General features: G+C 34.5%; 2 protein-coding genes across 2 annotated transcripts; both read left to right on the top strand.

Moving 5' to 3' along the window:
• The first annotated feature begins 5,260 nt into the window (after window positions 1–5,260).
• mRpS28 (mitochondrial ribosomal protein S28) lies at window positions 5,261–6,553 on the top strand. The gene is made up of 2 exons (XM_085946290.1): window positions 5,261–5,582; window positions 6,171–6,553. The coding sequence occupies exons 1-2, from the start codon at window positions 5,322–5,324 to the stop codon at window positions 6,435–6,437; spliced, it is 528 nt and encodes a 175-aa protein (XP_085802416.1). The 5' UTR covers window positions 5,261–5,321; the 3' UTR covers window positions 6,438–6,553.
• Window positions 6,554–8,070: 1,517 nt separating this feature from the next.
• On the top strand, window positions 8,071–16,585 carry LOC147072410 (WD repeat domain-containing protein 83-like). Its single transcript, XM_085946288.1, has 6 exons — window positions 8,071–8,245; window positions 8,880–9,123; window positions 10,182–10,275; window positions 10,368–10,500; window positions 12,847–12,955; window positions 15,530–16,585. Exons 1-6 carry the CDS (start codon window positions 8,179–8,181, stop codon window positions 15,795–15,797), a joined length of 915 nt encoding a protein of 304 aa, XP_085802414.1. The 5' UTR covers window positions 8,071–8,178; the 3' UTR covers window positions 15,798–16,585.
• Window positions 16,586–16,610: the final 25 nt, after the last annotated feature.

The following is a 16,610-nucleotide window of genomic DNA, read 5'->3' as shown; positions in this document are numbered from 1 at the left end:
ATTTTGATGTCGTTAGATTTTAATTGAAATATTTGTTGTTAAATGTGTAATAATAACTATAATAATATTATAAATCGATGGCCAAAGGTAACTTTGCAAAACTATTCCTGAGGAACTCTAAACTCATATAATATGTAATACATAATATTATTTATAAAATTTAATGGTATAAACATACAGCTAATTTCGATCGATATTATATTAATCAGAAAATATGTGTACATACATAAATATAATATATATTGTTACATATTATATAAATAAAATGTTTTATTTTTTATTTCAAAATACTGATACAATGCATATTTTTATCAGAACGATTAGGCATTATTAAATTTTCTCTTAGTATTATAATCGTGCTATATTATAAAATTATACATAGTTTTTATTAGATGGCTATTTTTTAAACCATTGTGAATATAGGTCTAAAATTAAATGGTATTCAACCAAACATATCTACCTAATAAAGCTGTTGAAGTTTTATCTTACATTTTCAAATGGTATCTAGAGTACCTATTTCAATAGATTATAGAAAAATTGTTATATGTATGTACCTATTAGAATTTAATTGTCTTCAATTAGCAATTATTTTATTATTATTGATTTGTGATAAAAGAGACAATATGGAAAGCATACTTTTAATATTTTAAAGAAACATGTTATGACCATTAAACAATATGTAATAAAAATGAATGATCTTAAGATAATATGTATCTTTTTATTAATGATATCTATATTTTTAGTACCTACTTGTCAGGGAAAACATAAGGCCTAAGTTGATGCTGCTCCTTTAAACGTAAAATCTCATCACCGTCCAATTTTTAACTATTAGATGATCGACCGCCGCTGCTGAGCGTACGAGTAGAAACATCATTTTCCCTGGCATTCTAAATACATCCTAGAGAAATTTCTATATCGTCGAATAATATTGACACACAAGGTGGGAGGAGGTTTCGGTTTCAGACCCCTCCCCAGAAATGGGAAAAATAGGTACAGATTATTTATATTTAGGCTAATGGAATGGACCTGGAAAAGTGCAGTATTCCGCTGTTGAAGCGATGAGAAGCCATAATATGTAGTTAGCTGGTAAATGTGGAAGTCAGTGACACCCACGAGATTTTGTTAACTATGCCCCCTCTCGCTGTCTTAAGAATTGATTATAAAATATTGTCGGTATTTTTCATAATGGGGGCCATTCCGCTCAAACCATTTTTCCTTAATATTCCCAAGGATCTAAAGTGGACCCATCTAAGATTATAAAAAAGTGTCTCAATGGTAATCCATTTACTAATTGCAAACATACCTATTAATATTATTGTAATGGTTTGCCTCATAATTGTTGTTCAAGGTATCAAACAACACTGCCTTTTCAGATTTTCATGGTAGCACCACAACCTATACAAGCGATTACTTTTGCAAATCAAAGCTCATGGTACCCCCCAAACATGAAAATTTTCAGAATGATTTTAAACATTGAAATTGAAAGGCAATAAACTATACCTTGGGCTTAGACAAATAAAAACACGGCAAAAAATGATTTGTAATTATTCTCAAGCACCCTTTTTAGAACAATTTTTTAGATTTTAATTTCTAACACAAAAATTTCGAAACACTAATGTCGGGTTTTTTTTAGAAAACCAATTCCTAATGGAACTGTCAAAAAATTCTCGGTGTCCACCCGCATTCCGGAGTGGTGTAGGTCATGGCTGGGGAGGGCTGACAGGGCTCTAGCCTGGAAGCCTGGGCTGTGGGGGGCCCGGCGTGTCGGGTTTACCAGATAAGTGAGATAAACACATCATAAATTAGCATTATTAGTAAAAAAAATCGTCTGCGGCACTATTATACTTCATGGCCATGAAAATTTTAAATTATATAATTGTGCAATATATTTTCTGATTATTATGTGTCGATACTCGACAGCTCCATTATTAAATTAGATGTATTCAAAATCGCCAATAATTCAATGTATAAGTAGATATCCTTAATTTGAACTAAAACACAATTTGAAAAACGTTAATGTAGTGTTTCACACTGCCTTTAATCTTAGCGGTAGGTGGGCAGCCCGCCAAATATCCTAGTTTGAGGGCCCATTTCAAAATGTGGGGGCCTTGGTGTAGGTACACTGAGTACAATAGACAAAAGACCGATAAACGAAAAATTAGGCTGTGCTGTGTTGAGTAGCTTTGTGTATAAGTTAAATGCAATAATACTTTTTTTGTCCATTTTTAATTAATATTTTGGAACCTCAATAAAAAAACCAAAAATTGTCAACTACACCCACTACGGTGGTGGTGTAAATCAAAAGAACATTTTTTTTCAGTGGAATTCGGCATAAATATTGTAGCTCTCTGGACCAAGCGGGTAGCACAGCCGATATTACGTCGCTATAGGATTTGTTTCCCGAATAGACCAAATGTCAATTTTACAGGAGACGAAAAACAAATTTCGTTGTCGTATATTTAAATATCAGTATATCACCGGCCTTCCGCGTGTGAAGCGGAGATAGCAGGCCGTGATAACGTCAAGGTCAAAGCGGGGGTGGGAGACAGAAACGCACGGGGTATTTGGTCAAGGCTGGTTTATTGTAAGTCGTTACATGTTATTGTCATGGCGGTCGGTCGGTAATTGGCGGGCTGCAAGCGTGGCTTCTTTGCGTCCTAGCTGCTGATGCTTGGCATCCGAGGCGATGCTCGCTGTCCGATGGGAGATAGGATCGGGGCTTGTGGCTTGGCGTGCTGCCGATGTGGTCCTTTATTTCCTGGAGATGCTTGAGAAGTCTGCCGACGCGGTTCTTTTGGCGGGATATGTATCTTGGCTTCGCGTCCGAGGCGAGCAGAGACGATGCTCGCTGTCCGGCGGCCAATCGAAGAAGAAGCTTTTCGCGCGTGTTCAACCGTCAGATTCGGCGTCATCCCGCTCTCGGTCGCGAACCTCCCTGTTTTACCGACAAATTGACCGGTGGCGGCGCTATCGGTAGGCCGCGTCTGTTTTGGCGGGATTCTGACGAATTTGGATTTTTGATTTCGAGGCGGGCTCCGCTCGGCCGAGAACCGCGATGATTGGACGTAGGCTGTGGTGTTCTGGGAAAGTTGATGGTTCGGTCCGCCCTTTGAGGTAATCTCCTGTGGGAGACTTTCATCTGGTATCAAGTAGATGTACCAATCATTCTTTCTACACTGTATGATTGCAACATTATCTAAGAATAGATTCCAAGAATAATATACTGGTATAAATCATTAAATGCACAGAAAATGCGTTTTATTTACAAGTACTCACTGTGGATATTCGCGAAATTTTTAGCGCTCTCTCAGAATAATGGATATTCGTGACAAAACAAGGACGTTCGGGATTTAAGACCGTAGCGTATTGCTGCACGGCCCACGGATTACTGAGTGGTCAAAAAGTACGCGCCTCAAATGTTATATTTATTTACACGATAATTGTAATAATTACTTCTACTATTTAAATAATTAATGATCGTAATTACCAAAGATCGTATGTAATAATAACATGCGGCAATCGCTGTTACGGTTTTTTTCGGATTAAGTAATAAAATAGTTTTTAAGTAATTAACTATTTTTTTATTGTACGAATAATTCACAAGATTTAAGAATGTACCATTCTAATAATTGAACATACATAATTTTTAAAATCACTTCTGAGAAAATATATTATAACCAATAGAAAATATCTTTTTGAAAAAAGTAAGACACCCGGCAGGAATCGACCTTGCATCTCCTGGGTTTACGCCCCAGTCAACGAATTATCCACAATGCTACGAGGTGACATACTTATGACGAAAAACTTTAACTATTGGCCTTTTAATACCTGTTAATCAGCATTCTTCAAAATCAAGCGACTATCGGCGATCGGTTTTTGTTTATTAAATAAAACTAGGTATCTACTACTTCAATTACTAACCGACGTCACAGATTTCTCCAATATTTTATGATGGTACTAACTCGTACTTGCTAACAAGTTTATATTAATACTTTTTCCAAAAAAAAAATCTATGTATATATTATTATATCTATATATTTCTATAATTAACAATTAAACTTATTACAAACCTTATTATAATATATTTACTATTGTAAGGAATAACAACACAAAATAATAGCATGTATAAATTAATTACCATTGGCTGCTAATATTAAGGTACGAATATCCTAAGTATATAATATTCACCAAATAAATAGTTACTAACATACATATTAAATTAAATTAACTATCAGCACATTCAAAAATAAATAATAGCATCGCCTTTATTTTTATAGAAATACCTAGATTAAAAGTAAAATAAAGACAAACAATGTTTGATTTAATAATTTGAAATAATAATTAATTTTTACGTCATTGTAGTTGCCGGGTCACACTGTAGAATTCATATAACAGAGTTCTATTTCGACCGAAATTAACTTGGATATTCAGGTACGAATAGTTGGACATTCGGGAGAACACCACGGAATAATTGTAACTTAACATGGCGTATTCGGGTTTTTTAAAAAAATATCTCTGTTCCTAGATAAAAATATATTGTTTTTATAAATGATTTCGGTAGAGTTCGATAAAAGAAATTGAACTGCATTAAAATGTCGATTTCGACAAAAATGGATATTCAGGAAACAAATCTATAGCGACGATTATTTGAGTAATGTTTTAGCATACTAGGCGCACATGTCCAGCATGGTCGCTGTTATTCACTTCCAATCCGCCAGTCGCTGATGACACGCTTAACGGTTACCGCCACTATGCCTCCAATTTAATAAAAACTAGGAGAAATTGTAAAAATATACCGCCGTGTATTATGAAAATATGTAAAAATAATTATATGACGAAGAAAAAAAGCCTATGGGACCAATTTATATTCTCCTCCTTGCCCCCCCCCCCTCAATATTAAATCCTGAGTGCGCCACTGGTATACCTAGATACAACTTCACTCTGAAACTACTACCCTTATTTTTATGTTCCCTGAGCTAACGTAAATTTTAAGATTTTGACAAAGAAAAATATTTTTTGACATAGGTATGTTGAATTGAAATATGTTTGACAGACGCGGAATTGAATACCCACTCATGGCTTTTGGGAAAGCGCTTTACTAACTACGCTACTTTAGGAGCGGTGATAATAACTTGGATTAAATTTTATTACAATATTAAGTATGGTACAATCAAGACTCTGGGTACAACAAATGGTATTCTGTAGTATTCAAGTAGGGAAAATCTATTCAAAATACTGGCCACATTATATTTTGACAAGTGAGAAAGAAAATTTATGTCTGCGAAAGTGAATTTCAAATCATAATAATTTCCTAAGTTACGATGTTGCGAACTCTGAATAATAAATATATCAACACAATTATTAATAGTAACAAGATGTTGTTAAACGGCATTAAAAACATAAATGGCTGCAAGTTTTCGACAGAACAGACAGAAATCCCTTCGGATGGAGACTCGAGCATAAAGAAAGTTGGAGGATTCGCTAAAGCATTTCAAAAACATGCCGATGACCTCACAATCAAAATAGAAGCACCCGAAACCCGAAATTTTGCTTCACTCCTGCGCTCTTCCAAATTCATCGATGTGGGTTGATACGATCATAATATTAGTGCCTTTATTTAAGATAACCTCAAAATTCTGAAGTGCGATATTATGAAACGCATCTACGACCGGCTTAAAAAATCTATCCATGGGAATTGTTTTTAATGCATGTGTGTTTATATTAAGACTTTGAATTGGACAGAATTTAAATTTTATTTTAAACAAACTGGTCTATGCAGTGCAGAGATAAAGAGTGAGATAACTACTCTATTTACCAATAAACAGCAGTCTCACATCGTCAGCTGAATGCAGAACTTATTCTAACTCACATTTGAAATATTTTACAGAAGTGTTTTTTGAAACAGTCTGTGTATTATTGATTATTCATGGTGTCAACTTTAAAATCATCTCATGAATGTGACGTGTAGTATCAGTAATATCGGTTTGGTGTTACTAATTTAAGTGTAAGCAATAGAGAATCTCAATATCACAGTATTATGGAGTATTTTTTTGTATAGAAAATGTCAGCGCATGCAACCAAGTAAAATTGTATGTATGAGGTGTACTATTGTAGACGCAAACTACATTAATTTTAGTGATTTATTTCATATTTTTATTTATTACTTTTAGCTTGGCGATCCTGAAGGTAAAATCGTAATAGGAGAAATTGTCCAAGTGGTTGAAGATGACCTTTACATTGATTTTGGATGGAAGTTCAACTGCGTTTGCAAAAGACCATCTAAAAGCGGAGAAGAATATGTGCGCCGCGCTAAAGTACGCATAATGATCAATGATTTAGAATTGTCATCCAGATTCTTGGGTTCAGATTCTGATTTAACTCTATTAGAAGCCGATTGCAGACTTCTGAACGTTGTATATTCACCAGCCAGAAGATAATAATGTACATTTTATTAATTAGTCCTGTCCTAGATTTACTTAATAATTAACCAAGATGAAGAATAGAGATGTGTATGTATTCTATGAATATCCATTAAATTGTTTTTGAAATGTAATCTTAGTTTTATTTTTAACATACACATCCTTGAGTGCCCGGGGTGGGGTATGTGGTGGGGTATCTACTTCAAAGCTAGGGGCCACTGGTTCGAATCTCGCGTCTGGCGAATTCACATGTATGCTTGGATTCAGAGCGTGGACATAATGTGTTGAGAAAATGGCTATTGTTCATTTTTCATAAAAAAATATGATAAACCTTCGGGAGGTAGCCGTGATCGAAATTAGATTGTAGAGCCAGTAAAATAGCCTATCCAATGTTTATAATGTTATTTTAATACATACATTATATACAGAATACACTATTTCGTACAATATTTCAACAGATGAATGGGAGTTATTGCAATGTAGGTAGATTTAAGTTTTTATGTATGAATGAGGGGGGTGAGACATGTCGTATATACTAGGTATTTAATTAACACAGTTTGGAAACATACCCTTATTATAAAGAAATAATTTTACTGTCACTGATGAAAATCTGTTTAGTAAGAAAAAATATAAAAAATTATTGGTGATTCTGGCATATTACAATTTTGGTGCCTTTTTATTTTCCTTACATCATTATTATAGTACAGGGATGGCGAACCTATGGCACGCGTGCCACTAGTGGCACGCGAGATGATTTTGCATGGCACGCAAATGTTTTGTTGAAGAGAAAAAAATTGATACTTTAATAATTTAAAATATATTTTTTTTTTACAAAAAGTTTTAAAAATGCCTAACTATATTATTATATTTATATTAAAAATGCGTATTTTCTTCGGTTTTTAATAACATTTTTACCAATAATATTTATCAATCGATGCGCAAACGGAAACGACGAAATTCGTGCATAAATGACAGATCGCATTGTATAAAAAATAACAGGCAGCAGATACTATTGAAGAATAAGCATTACCATTAATTTAAATTGCATTATATTTTATGCATCACACATAATGATATAGCACTGACCTCATTAGGCGGCGGGGTAAGCCGTGTCGCAAACCGCTTGAGACCACTAGCGAGAGGATGCCTCATCTGAACCGAGAAATTTTGGCCTCAATTTGTTCGTAAAGAACCAAACTATGTAGGTGTTATAATATAATCAAGAACTCAATTGCTTATAATTTTGAACTTTTTTAATAGAATTCTAATGACTTTTTTTTCCTGTTCGATCTACTCGAAAAACTCCTCGGTACCTCAGACAGTCAAAAAATAATATTTGGAAAATTTTAGCACGCGTTCGTAAAAAGGTTCGCCATTCCTGTCATAGTAAGTCATGGTTGACAAGAGTACCTACCTACCTACCTATCCAGTTACACGTCGTTTGCATAGGTATTTTCAAGATTTTTACATACCACGAATGGATCAAATTATCCTCGAAAATGTTAGAATATTTAACTAAATCAAAATGAAATTCTAATTAGGATTGAATTGAAGGTTTTTTTTAAATTTAGATTATCGAATTTTTACATATATTATCTATGGTTTAATTCATAGACTAATATACTGTTTACCGATAGCAATACAAAACGTTAATGTCAACTGAACTGTCAAACTCATAGACTAATGTCAAACTAAAAGAAGTTTTGTTTTAAAAATAACATAATACTATGTATTAACTTAACATCCATGTTTTTAAAATATGGATTTGGTCTGCACCAAAACAATAGATACTAAACAGGGTGCTATAAGAGCAGTCAGATTTAATGGTGAATTTTATATTCTTTTTAAAAATTCATCTTATTTATCATTTAACCTATAAAATTATTTTATATCGACATTCATCTGTTATATGTTATGAAAGTAAAGCATTATTTATGAATTTACGCATTTTATAATCAATCTCAACCTGTATAATGGGTTTAGTCAACTACATATTGATTTATAACTCCCATAGTCAAACCAAAACTTATTGTACTGTTTGTTAGTGGTCACTAGTACTCACGCAACTAATTGATAAACACGGTCAGTGTACTGCGTCTATATACGCAATGTATACTGGCAGCTGCTTCTTGAATTCATGTGCATCGGCTGTCCCTTGATTCTGCGGTTTTCATGAGTGATTCATTCTTTCATTTCAGTTGTATTCTTGTCAACGTTTAACCACCCATAGACTGAAACCATATGCAATACTAAACTTATGACTTCTGTCCATGAAAATATATACTTATATTATATTTCCATAAACAGAAATCATAAGTTTAGTTCGGCACATGATTCAAACTCGTATGCGGTTTCAGTCTATTGATGGCTATTATTATTCCCATTTATAAACCGCACGCTACTGGTATATATTGCCAACTATGATATTTCTTAACACTTAAACACGACTTATTTTTCCAGTTGATGGATCGTATTGCTTGACTTGCGGTGCAGATAAAAAAATCAAATTATGGAATCCTCAAAGATGTTTAATGTTGAAAGTATATGGTGGCCACGGGAACGAAGTCCTGGATGCAGCAGGCTCGTGTGACAGCACTCATATTGTTTCATGCAGTAGCGATAAATCAGTTATTTTGTGGGACGTGAGCACAGGACAGCCATTGCGCCGTTTGAGAGGACATGCAAGCACTGTTTCATGTATAAAGTGAGTTTCAGTTTTGCTATTATTTCTTTGTAGGTGTACCGTTAATGCTTAACCAATTAAATGCACAGAATTCTAAAATTACCTATTATGCTGGGTATATCAGTAACCTATCATTCATATATCAAAATAGTGTGTTATTCAAGTATGACATTGCCCAACACATTGAATAAAACTGTGTTTTATAGAGACTGAGTACAAAGACATTAAGTTGGTAAAAAAATGTGTCATGAGATTTATTTGCCAGGGCTGTACTCAGTGACGTCCCAAGATAAAATGCCGCCCTTATGCAGTGCCAAAATGCCGCCCCATTTTTTTTATACCTACCGTATTTTTTATCATCCTCTCATGACACCAATATCTAAGAAATGTGTTGTATGGATACATTACTAACAAGACCTATACCACTAAATCTAATTTAAATACCATCTCTACTTCTCTACGACAAAAAATATTGCGAGTCCACATTTTCAGATACATTTTAAAATACACGTGACAACTTCCAAAGCTCACAAGTGACTGGCAAAAATATTTGGATTTTTTTTTAAATTAGGGTATGTAAGTATGTAGTTCAAATGTAATTCGCAAATCTGCACATGTGCGCAAGGACGTGACGTCCAAAGACAACGGAAGTAAACTAGACATCGCGAACCCGACAAAAAATTACAGTCCTATTAAACCTTTTTAGTAATTATGAATACACTTTGTTTCCAACCATTTTTTGCTGAGGAAAGATATTTCTGTTATAACTAAGTTAAGGTAGCTATTTCTATATATACCTAATAATTCTCCTCGATTTGCCGCCCTTCGGGTAACTGCCGCCCCTAAGCGACACTCAATCTGCCTACCCCCACGGGACATCACTGGCTGTACTGAGATAAAAGCGCTTTGCATTAGTGTTACAAAATTTGTTACACAAGTTTTATATTATTTATAAATAATGATACAAAGTCATACGCAAAATTATAACCAAATGTCCAAAATAAGCTGTCATTATTCAATACACAATCGAATAATTTTCAATGCCTGCTACCATTTTGATAATTTTTTTTTTTCAACAGGTTAAATGAAGAATCCACAGTTGCTATATCTGGTTCACATGACAATACAGTAATGTGTTGGGATTTGCGGTCACGAAAAAATGATCCAATTCAGGTACTCTTATGAAAATGCCCACAACAATAATATGAAATTCATATAATATACTTGTCAGTTTTGGCAAATTAAAAATTTTAAATCAATTTCAGGTTTTACGAGAAGCCAAAGATTGTATCTCATCCGTTCAAGTCACCGATCATGAAATATTGACCAGCTCAATCGATTGTCACGTTCGAATATATGATCTTCGCGTAGGCCAAGTCACTTCGAATTTTGTTGGAGGTAAGTGTGTGTAGATTCAAAAATGATGTAAGCCATGGAACATCCCAGGGAACACAAAAATAACGAGAAGTGCATTACTTCCTGGGTGAGACTGTATAAAGGTTTCAATCTTGAGTGTGGTGAAATTACTTCTGTAACATAATATGCATTAAAGTTCATCTCACTCACTCGTCACACGACACTCAGCCGGTTTTGTATTTCTTGCATTTTATGGTCGGACTGTCATTAAGTAATATTTCAGTGGTACTGTTACAACCATATTTTTATATATTTTTAGATTTGTATTTTTGATCTGTGGTCTTTTTCTCTTTTCTATTTAAAGAGAAAGATATTGCAGACAGGGACGGCTCTTGTATAGGAGCAAAGGTGCACTGATCTCCCAAATTATTACGTAACTATGTAATAATAAGTACGTATTCAAATACCTACATATTGTATGAATTAATTATGTATTGTAAAATATCTTTAATTTGTCGCCCGTCTGCACGCATAAAATGCGCGTAATTTCTGGCGGCCTGCATGTATGCGTAGATACGTCCTTCGTAGTATTAATTGTGCAGGAGAGAAATCGAACCGCCTGGCGATGATTTTTTTTTCACGCTGCCGATAATGTGGGCTCAGTTGTGATCTTTTTTTATTTCCGAACGTGCAATATTTACCTCACTTGGGACACTGTGCCTCCCAATCTGAGCTTACGAGCGCAGACGACATTTCACGACAATGCTGTGTTTGACTGGCGCGAATAATAACAACTCACAAACGCTTTTGAAGTCGGTACAAGATTCCCGCGTAATATTTCAAATTATTATATTATTATTTCGTACGTTATGAGGTAAATGCTACGTTGTTTGCCATATAATATTGAATCGATCAAAATATCGATTAGAGTGATATTGTGTTCATTAAGTTAGGTGTAGCAATCTCAACATACAAATACCAATTTTATAATTATTTTACCTTTAAAAATTAAATAATTTTATTATGCCTAGAGCAAAGTAAACTTGTAAGTAAGTAATTGATAAACTATTAATAACCTTTACATAATATAATATACATACTACAATTTTTTACGTACCTACTTATACTACTCTAAGAGAAGTAGTTATTTAACAAAAGCGTTACATTGTAACAATTTCTACAATATTAGGTATTTCAATAGTGTATGTGGAGTATGAGCGTTATTTTGAATCTAAAAGAGGATAAAATATTTTTTAAGAAGATGAACAATGCAATTTTCCAATGTCAATTATTGAAGAAAAGAAATATAAATTATTCTATCAAATACAATATTCGTGTTACCGAAGTATTTTTCATTTTGAATACGTCTTTCAAATCAGTCCCATTTGGAGTGCAATTCTGGAGTTGAGTTGTACAAAGTATTAGCAATTTTTTAACAGATAGTAACTATATCCCGTTGAAAAATCACCGATCCATAGTATTTATCAAAATGATACAGCGCGTAGGTATATGCGGAGAATGTGGGATGCAAATAACCGAAAGGGGAGTATAAGATATGCCCGAATTGCGTCAGTATGTGAACTTCAACCGACCATAACCCGCGTACTACCTATCGGAGCTACACAAATGAGGAGTTTACGGCTTTGTACCAATGACATATTGTCTAAAATACTTGCATCAGTTATAATTTATGGAAGTTAGGAGTGTCAAACGTGGAAACTACGTTGGCACATATGAAATGTATTACAATAAAAATCGAAAAGAGTTTGTATGCCTTTTGCATCATACCTATCATATCCAGAAGCTTGGACTTTATAACTTTGACAATAAATAAATGCTGTCGGTGAATGTGAGCGTCGTTTCGTTTTTCAACCCCCCCCCCCCAAGATGTATTATATATTTAAGCATAAGCCTATCTCCACTCTGAAGGCTATTGCCGATTTTTTTCAATACCACAAAAACGAAAATGCATGTCTTTGCATGCACTCCCTAATTTTATGATCACCGGCCGCCACTGATTGCAGAAGCATCTTTTAGGAGATTTTTATAGGTTAACCTAACCAAACCTAACCTAAACTAACCCAAACTAACAAATAATCCAGTTTATCGGCTATTTTCAAAATGCGTTTTCCGCTGTATCCGCTTTAACCGAACAGTACCTAATAATTTACTATCACCAACAGTTGATTCGGCTAGATTCATTATTTTAATAACAGACACCGTTAATTATGGTACTTTATAGTGCGAGTGTATTGTGCAAATGTGACAAGTAGTTGAAAAATAAACTTATGTCATCACATTGCGTGCTACTTACACATCGAAACCGGGGAATCCTGTTGTACATTTTATAATTCATCAATAAATAGAAATATTTTTGGATATTTTCAGGTTCCATTACATATGCTTCATTGACTCACGACGGACAATGTACAGTGGTTTCTTGTTCAGACGACACAGTTAAATTAATGGATAAAAATACATGTGAATTGTTATCAACGTAAGTACCTACATAATATGAATACGTGTATTAAATAAGGCTCTAAGTACCAAAAAGTAGTATTGCCTGTAGTTACAAAATACCGAGTCATTGCAGTAAAATTTCATGAAGCAGACCTTTTGAAAAATGTAGTTTTACAGTGTGAAACAATCACGGCAGCTTCTATAATTTTAGGTATTAAGAACTCGCAAGTGTCAACACACCATCGTCAGCTATTTTATATTGAATGCCGTTGACCACTGCAGTGCTACTTACATCATTATATATAAAACACGCCAACGGACTTACAACGTCGACAGGTTTAATTATTTTGCTGTATTTTTTTGATTTGCTTGAGGCACTTATGGTACGTTTACATTTGACACTAATATCGTCATATTTATGTATGACACCATATTCACTTAAGTGTAAACAGTAAGTATATTTGTATCTGCCACTTATTTTGCGTGTGTCGACTCTCACCTACTACTTATTCAATCTACTTATATACGCAAATGTAAACACCGCGTATTCGACAAGTTCGAACTTGGAGCGATATATCACCGAAGTTGGACCACCGTCTACTTTTATGTCAAGTACCTGACACAATATTCATAGTTTGACAGGTACCTAGTGAATTGCATATGTATATTTCTAAAACAACGGACAATCAATAATCATAGGTACACCATGAATGTATGCCCAACGTTTACGTTAATAAATGTACTGTAGCGATCTGTCAAAAATCATAGACAATGAGAAATAAATCGGATGTGCCGTGTTCTATGGATTTTGTTCTAAAATAAAATATCGCTTGTTCTCGGCACATACGATTAATTCTGATGCACTCTGTGAAGAAAAAATGCGCTTCAAATGGTATTACCTAATTCATTTTGGCCCACACCTGCACTCGTATTAGGTACGATAATATTATATTGAATATGCAATGACGATCAAGTGCTAGATATCGCAATGTTACTGTTAATCGTTCTTCTACGCATTTCTGAATTGTGTGTCTTGTTTTTTGGCAAAAGGTCCAATCTTGCAAACTAAAGTTCACAAATTGAGTTGGATCTTCGATTTTAAACTCTGACATTAAACGGAAGGCACCTAGTTCTTCTCGTCGCTGAATCCATTCCCGCACCCATTTACACCATTTTTTCCTCCTTTTTGTTGCCAAAAGACTTAAAATAATAACACTCGCTGCTTTCTTTTTTAACATTCCCATATTGACAACTGACATAACGTTTTTGAGAAGTATACAAAATAAGTGTCCGAATAAATTACAATATCATATGTAAACACCGCATATATTTATTCCAATGTTGCCATTGAATAAAGTGTCGAGACTTTATTTCAACGAGAAGTATACCAGAATTTTATGTCAGATCCATGCAGGTGTAAACAGTAAATGAAATTTTATGTCCGACACATAAAATAAGTATAACGGTATAAGTGTCAGATATAAACGTACCATTAGACTATAGTTAAAGTTATTGGCGTTGGTATGTAGAACATTTTTCTAGAAAATCAGTTTTTATTTTTTTGGTACTTAGCGCCTTAATTACTACACGTATTCATATTATGTATTTCTTATTCTTCGCCCATATTCGCCCCTTAGTTAGAGCATATTATGGACACCACGAGGCGCCTCCAAGAATCCCTGTCGCTCGCCAATCTTTTTGCATCGTTCCATGTCAAACCAGCATCCCGTAGCTCCGCCGTATACACTGGTGCCGTATTGATAGTGTTTAGAGGCCTTCTAGGACACCAGAATCCGGTTGGCTTGAAGAACAGGCAAGCTAGGTTGAAATTCTCTTCTGGCATCCGCAGCACGTGGCCGAGCCAAATCCAACATCACCTCTTCACTCTCAGCGTGATGAGAGGCTGCTTGGTGAGCTGTCTTATCTTTTTGCTCTGAGCATTTGTAAGGTGCCATGATTCACTACTGTAAAGCAGCACCGTCCGCGGTTTTCTTCGCGTTGATTTTCAAACCAGCGCGAGACGAGTTGTCATGCAACCTGTCGATTGTCCCTTGAATGCCCTGGATTGAGTTGTCGAATAGGACAGCGTCATCGGCGTATTCCAGGTCGCATAATGTCACTTCTTATTACATTAGCTTTTCTTTATTATTAGTTTTTAAGCAGACCGTTATATTTTTAAACACCTGTTTCTTAATGGGCATTATTTAATAGAATAATTGTGTTTGCATTGCGACGTAGTAGATAGGGTGCATACTGCTTCAATACAAAATTTGATTTCTGTTGTGCCACACATATTTTGACACCAGAGTAAAAGACGTGTATTGACGTTGTATCTGCGAGTATAATAGTACGTATCCATAATCAAATTAATTATAATAACAACCTTACATAATAGTATGCATTACTTACTTACTTCACTGTCATCACAAGTTTGTGATATTTATATTGGTCTGTGTCAGACCTGCGGTGCGCATCTCCTTACTGTAGCAACGTTGAGCTTGATCACAATGCCAATATTCTCACGGCAGTTACATAAGAGTGCGGAGTGTAGTATCACAGTACACGTATCATTCATTAGGTAATTTAATTCTTCTGTTTTACTCTTTTGCAGATATACAGGTCATGGAGGCAAAGACTATTCACTTGAAAACTTTGTGAATTTTAAAGATTCCCATATATTCTCAGGGTCAGCTAGCGGCGACATTTGGTGTTGGGATCTTATATCTGGACAAGTCGTATCAAAGTTCATACATTCTAGTAATACAAACAGTGTTGTTCATTCTTTGAGCGGGCATCCCAGACAAAACATGTTTTTGAGTGCATCTGGAGATGTATTCAAAGTATGGGATGCACCTGCCACAGATGACACTCTTGATTGAGACATTCAATATTAAAGACCATTGACTTCTAACTTTTAGCACTCTTATTCAATAATCTGAAGTATAAAAACATTGAGTCTGTCATTACACCAACCGTTTATAGCAATGGCAATGTATGTAATATAAAAATCTATTCGATTGTTTATCACTAATTTGTATCAATGATTCATTACATAAAATGACTGAATTTTTTTAGATGCATGTATTGTGCTATATTATTTTATTAATCCAATGCAATTCAAATAAAAATAAATTTTTCTACAATCTACAACTTTCTTTAAGTAATAATATACTAATAAAATCATGACTGAGATTCTATCATTATATAATCAATCATTCATTCCAGGTGGATTGTTCTAATTTGAAAAAGTAGTACTATATTCCTCTAAGCAAAACACATGGGCGTCCACAGTGTGAAGGTTGCATTAACAGAGGTTTTTTTATTCGGAATGGTGGTTTTATTTATTTATTTATAAATGGCACATACACCTTTTTATTTTATGCACATATTTCTAAAGTTTGTGATCGCCTACCTATACCTCAGAAGTCTAGACGATAAAACTCTTGAAAATGAACAAATCCTAAACATTTTTGATTTAAAAACTCTCCTGTCATATCCATGGATGAATTAGGGACAGCAACAATTATCAGAAGAAGATGGAATACTGAGCTCTAAGTTCTGTATGAAGATCACAGTGCAGTTCAATAAATTATAATTGAGTAGGTTATGTGTTACAACATTGAATCGACAAAAAAAGTTACATTGGCAGCGAAGAACTAGGGACTGAGAAGAGTGGAGGGAGCTAGGGGAGG

This window comes from Rhyacophila brunnea, unplaced genomic scaffold (assembly GCF_057557595.1).
Source record: "Rhyacophila brunnea isolate RB1 unplaced genomic scaffold, BYU_Rbru_1.0 scaffold_2, whole genome shotgun sequence".
In the NCBI taxonomy this organism is placed as follows: Eukaryota; Metazoa; Arthropoda; class Insecta; order Trichoptera; family Rhyacophilidae; genus Rhyacophila; species Rhyacophila brunnea.
Note: the sequence above shows the minus strand (reverse complement) of the source record. Positions and strands in the feature narration are given on the sequence as shown.

Coding starts and splice junctions, on each gene's coding strand:
- mRpS28 (XM_085946290.1), top strand. CDS start 5,322: ATGTTGCGAACTCTGAATAATAAATATATCAACACAATTATTAATAGT. Junction 5,583..6,170: donor GCTCTTCCAAATTCATCGAT/GTGGGTTGATAC, acceptor TATTACTTTTAG/CTTGGCGATCCTGAAGGTAA.
- LOC147072410 (XM_085946288.1), top strand. CDS start 8,179: ATGGATTTGGTCTGCACCAAAACAATAGATACTAAACAGGGTGCTATA. Junction 8,246..8,879: donor AAGAGCAGTCAGATTTAATG/GTGAATTTTATA, acceptor TTATTTTTCCAG/TTGATGGATCGTATTGCTTG. Junction 10,276..10,367: donor GAAAAAATGATCCAATTCAG/GTACTCTTATGA, acceptor AATCAATTTCAG/GTTTTACGAGAAGCCAAAGA.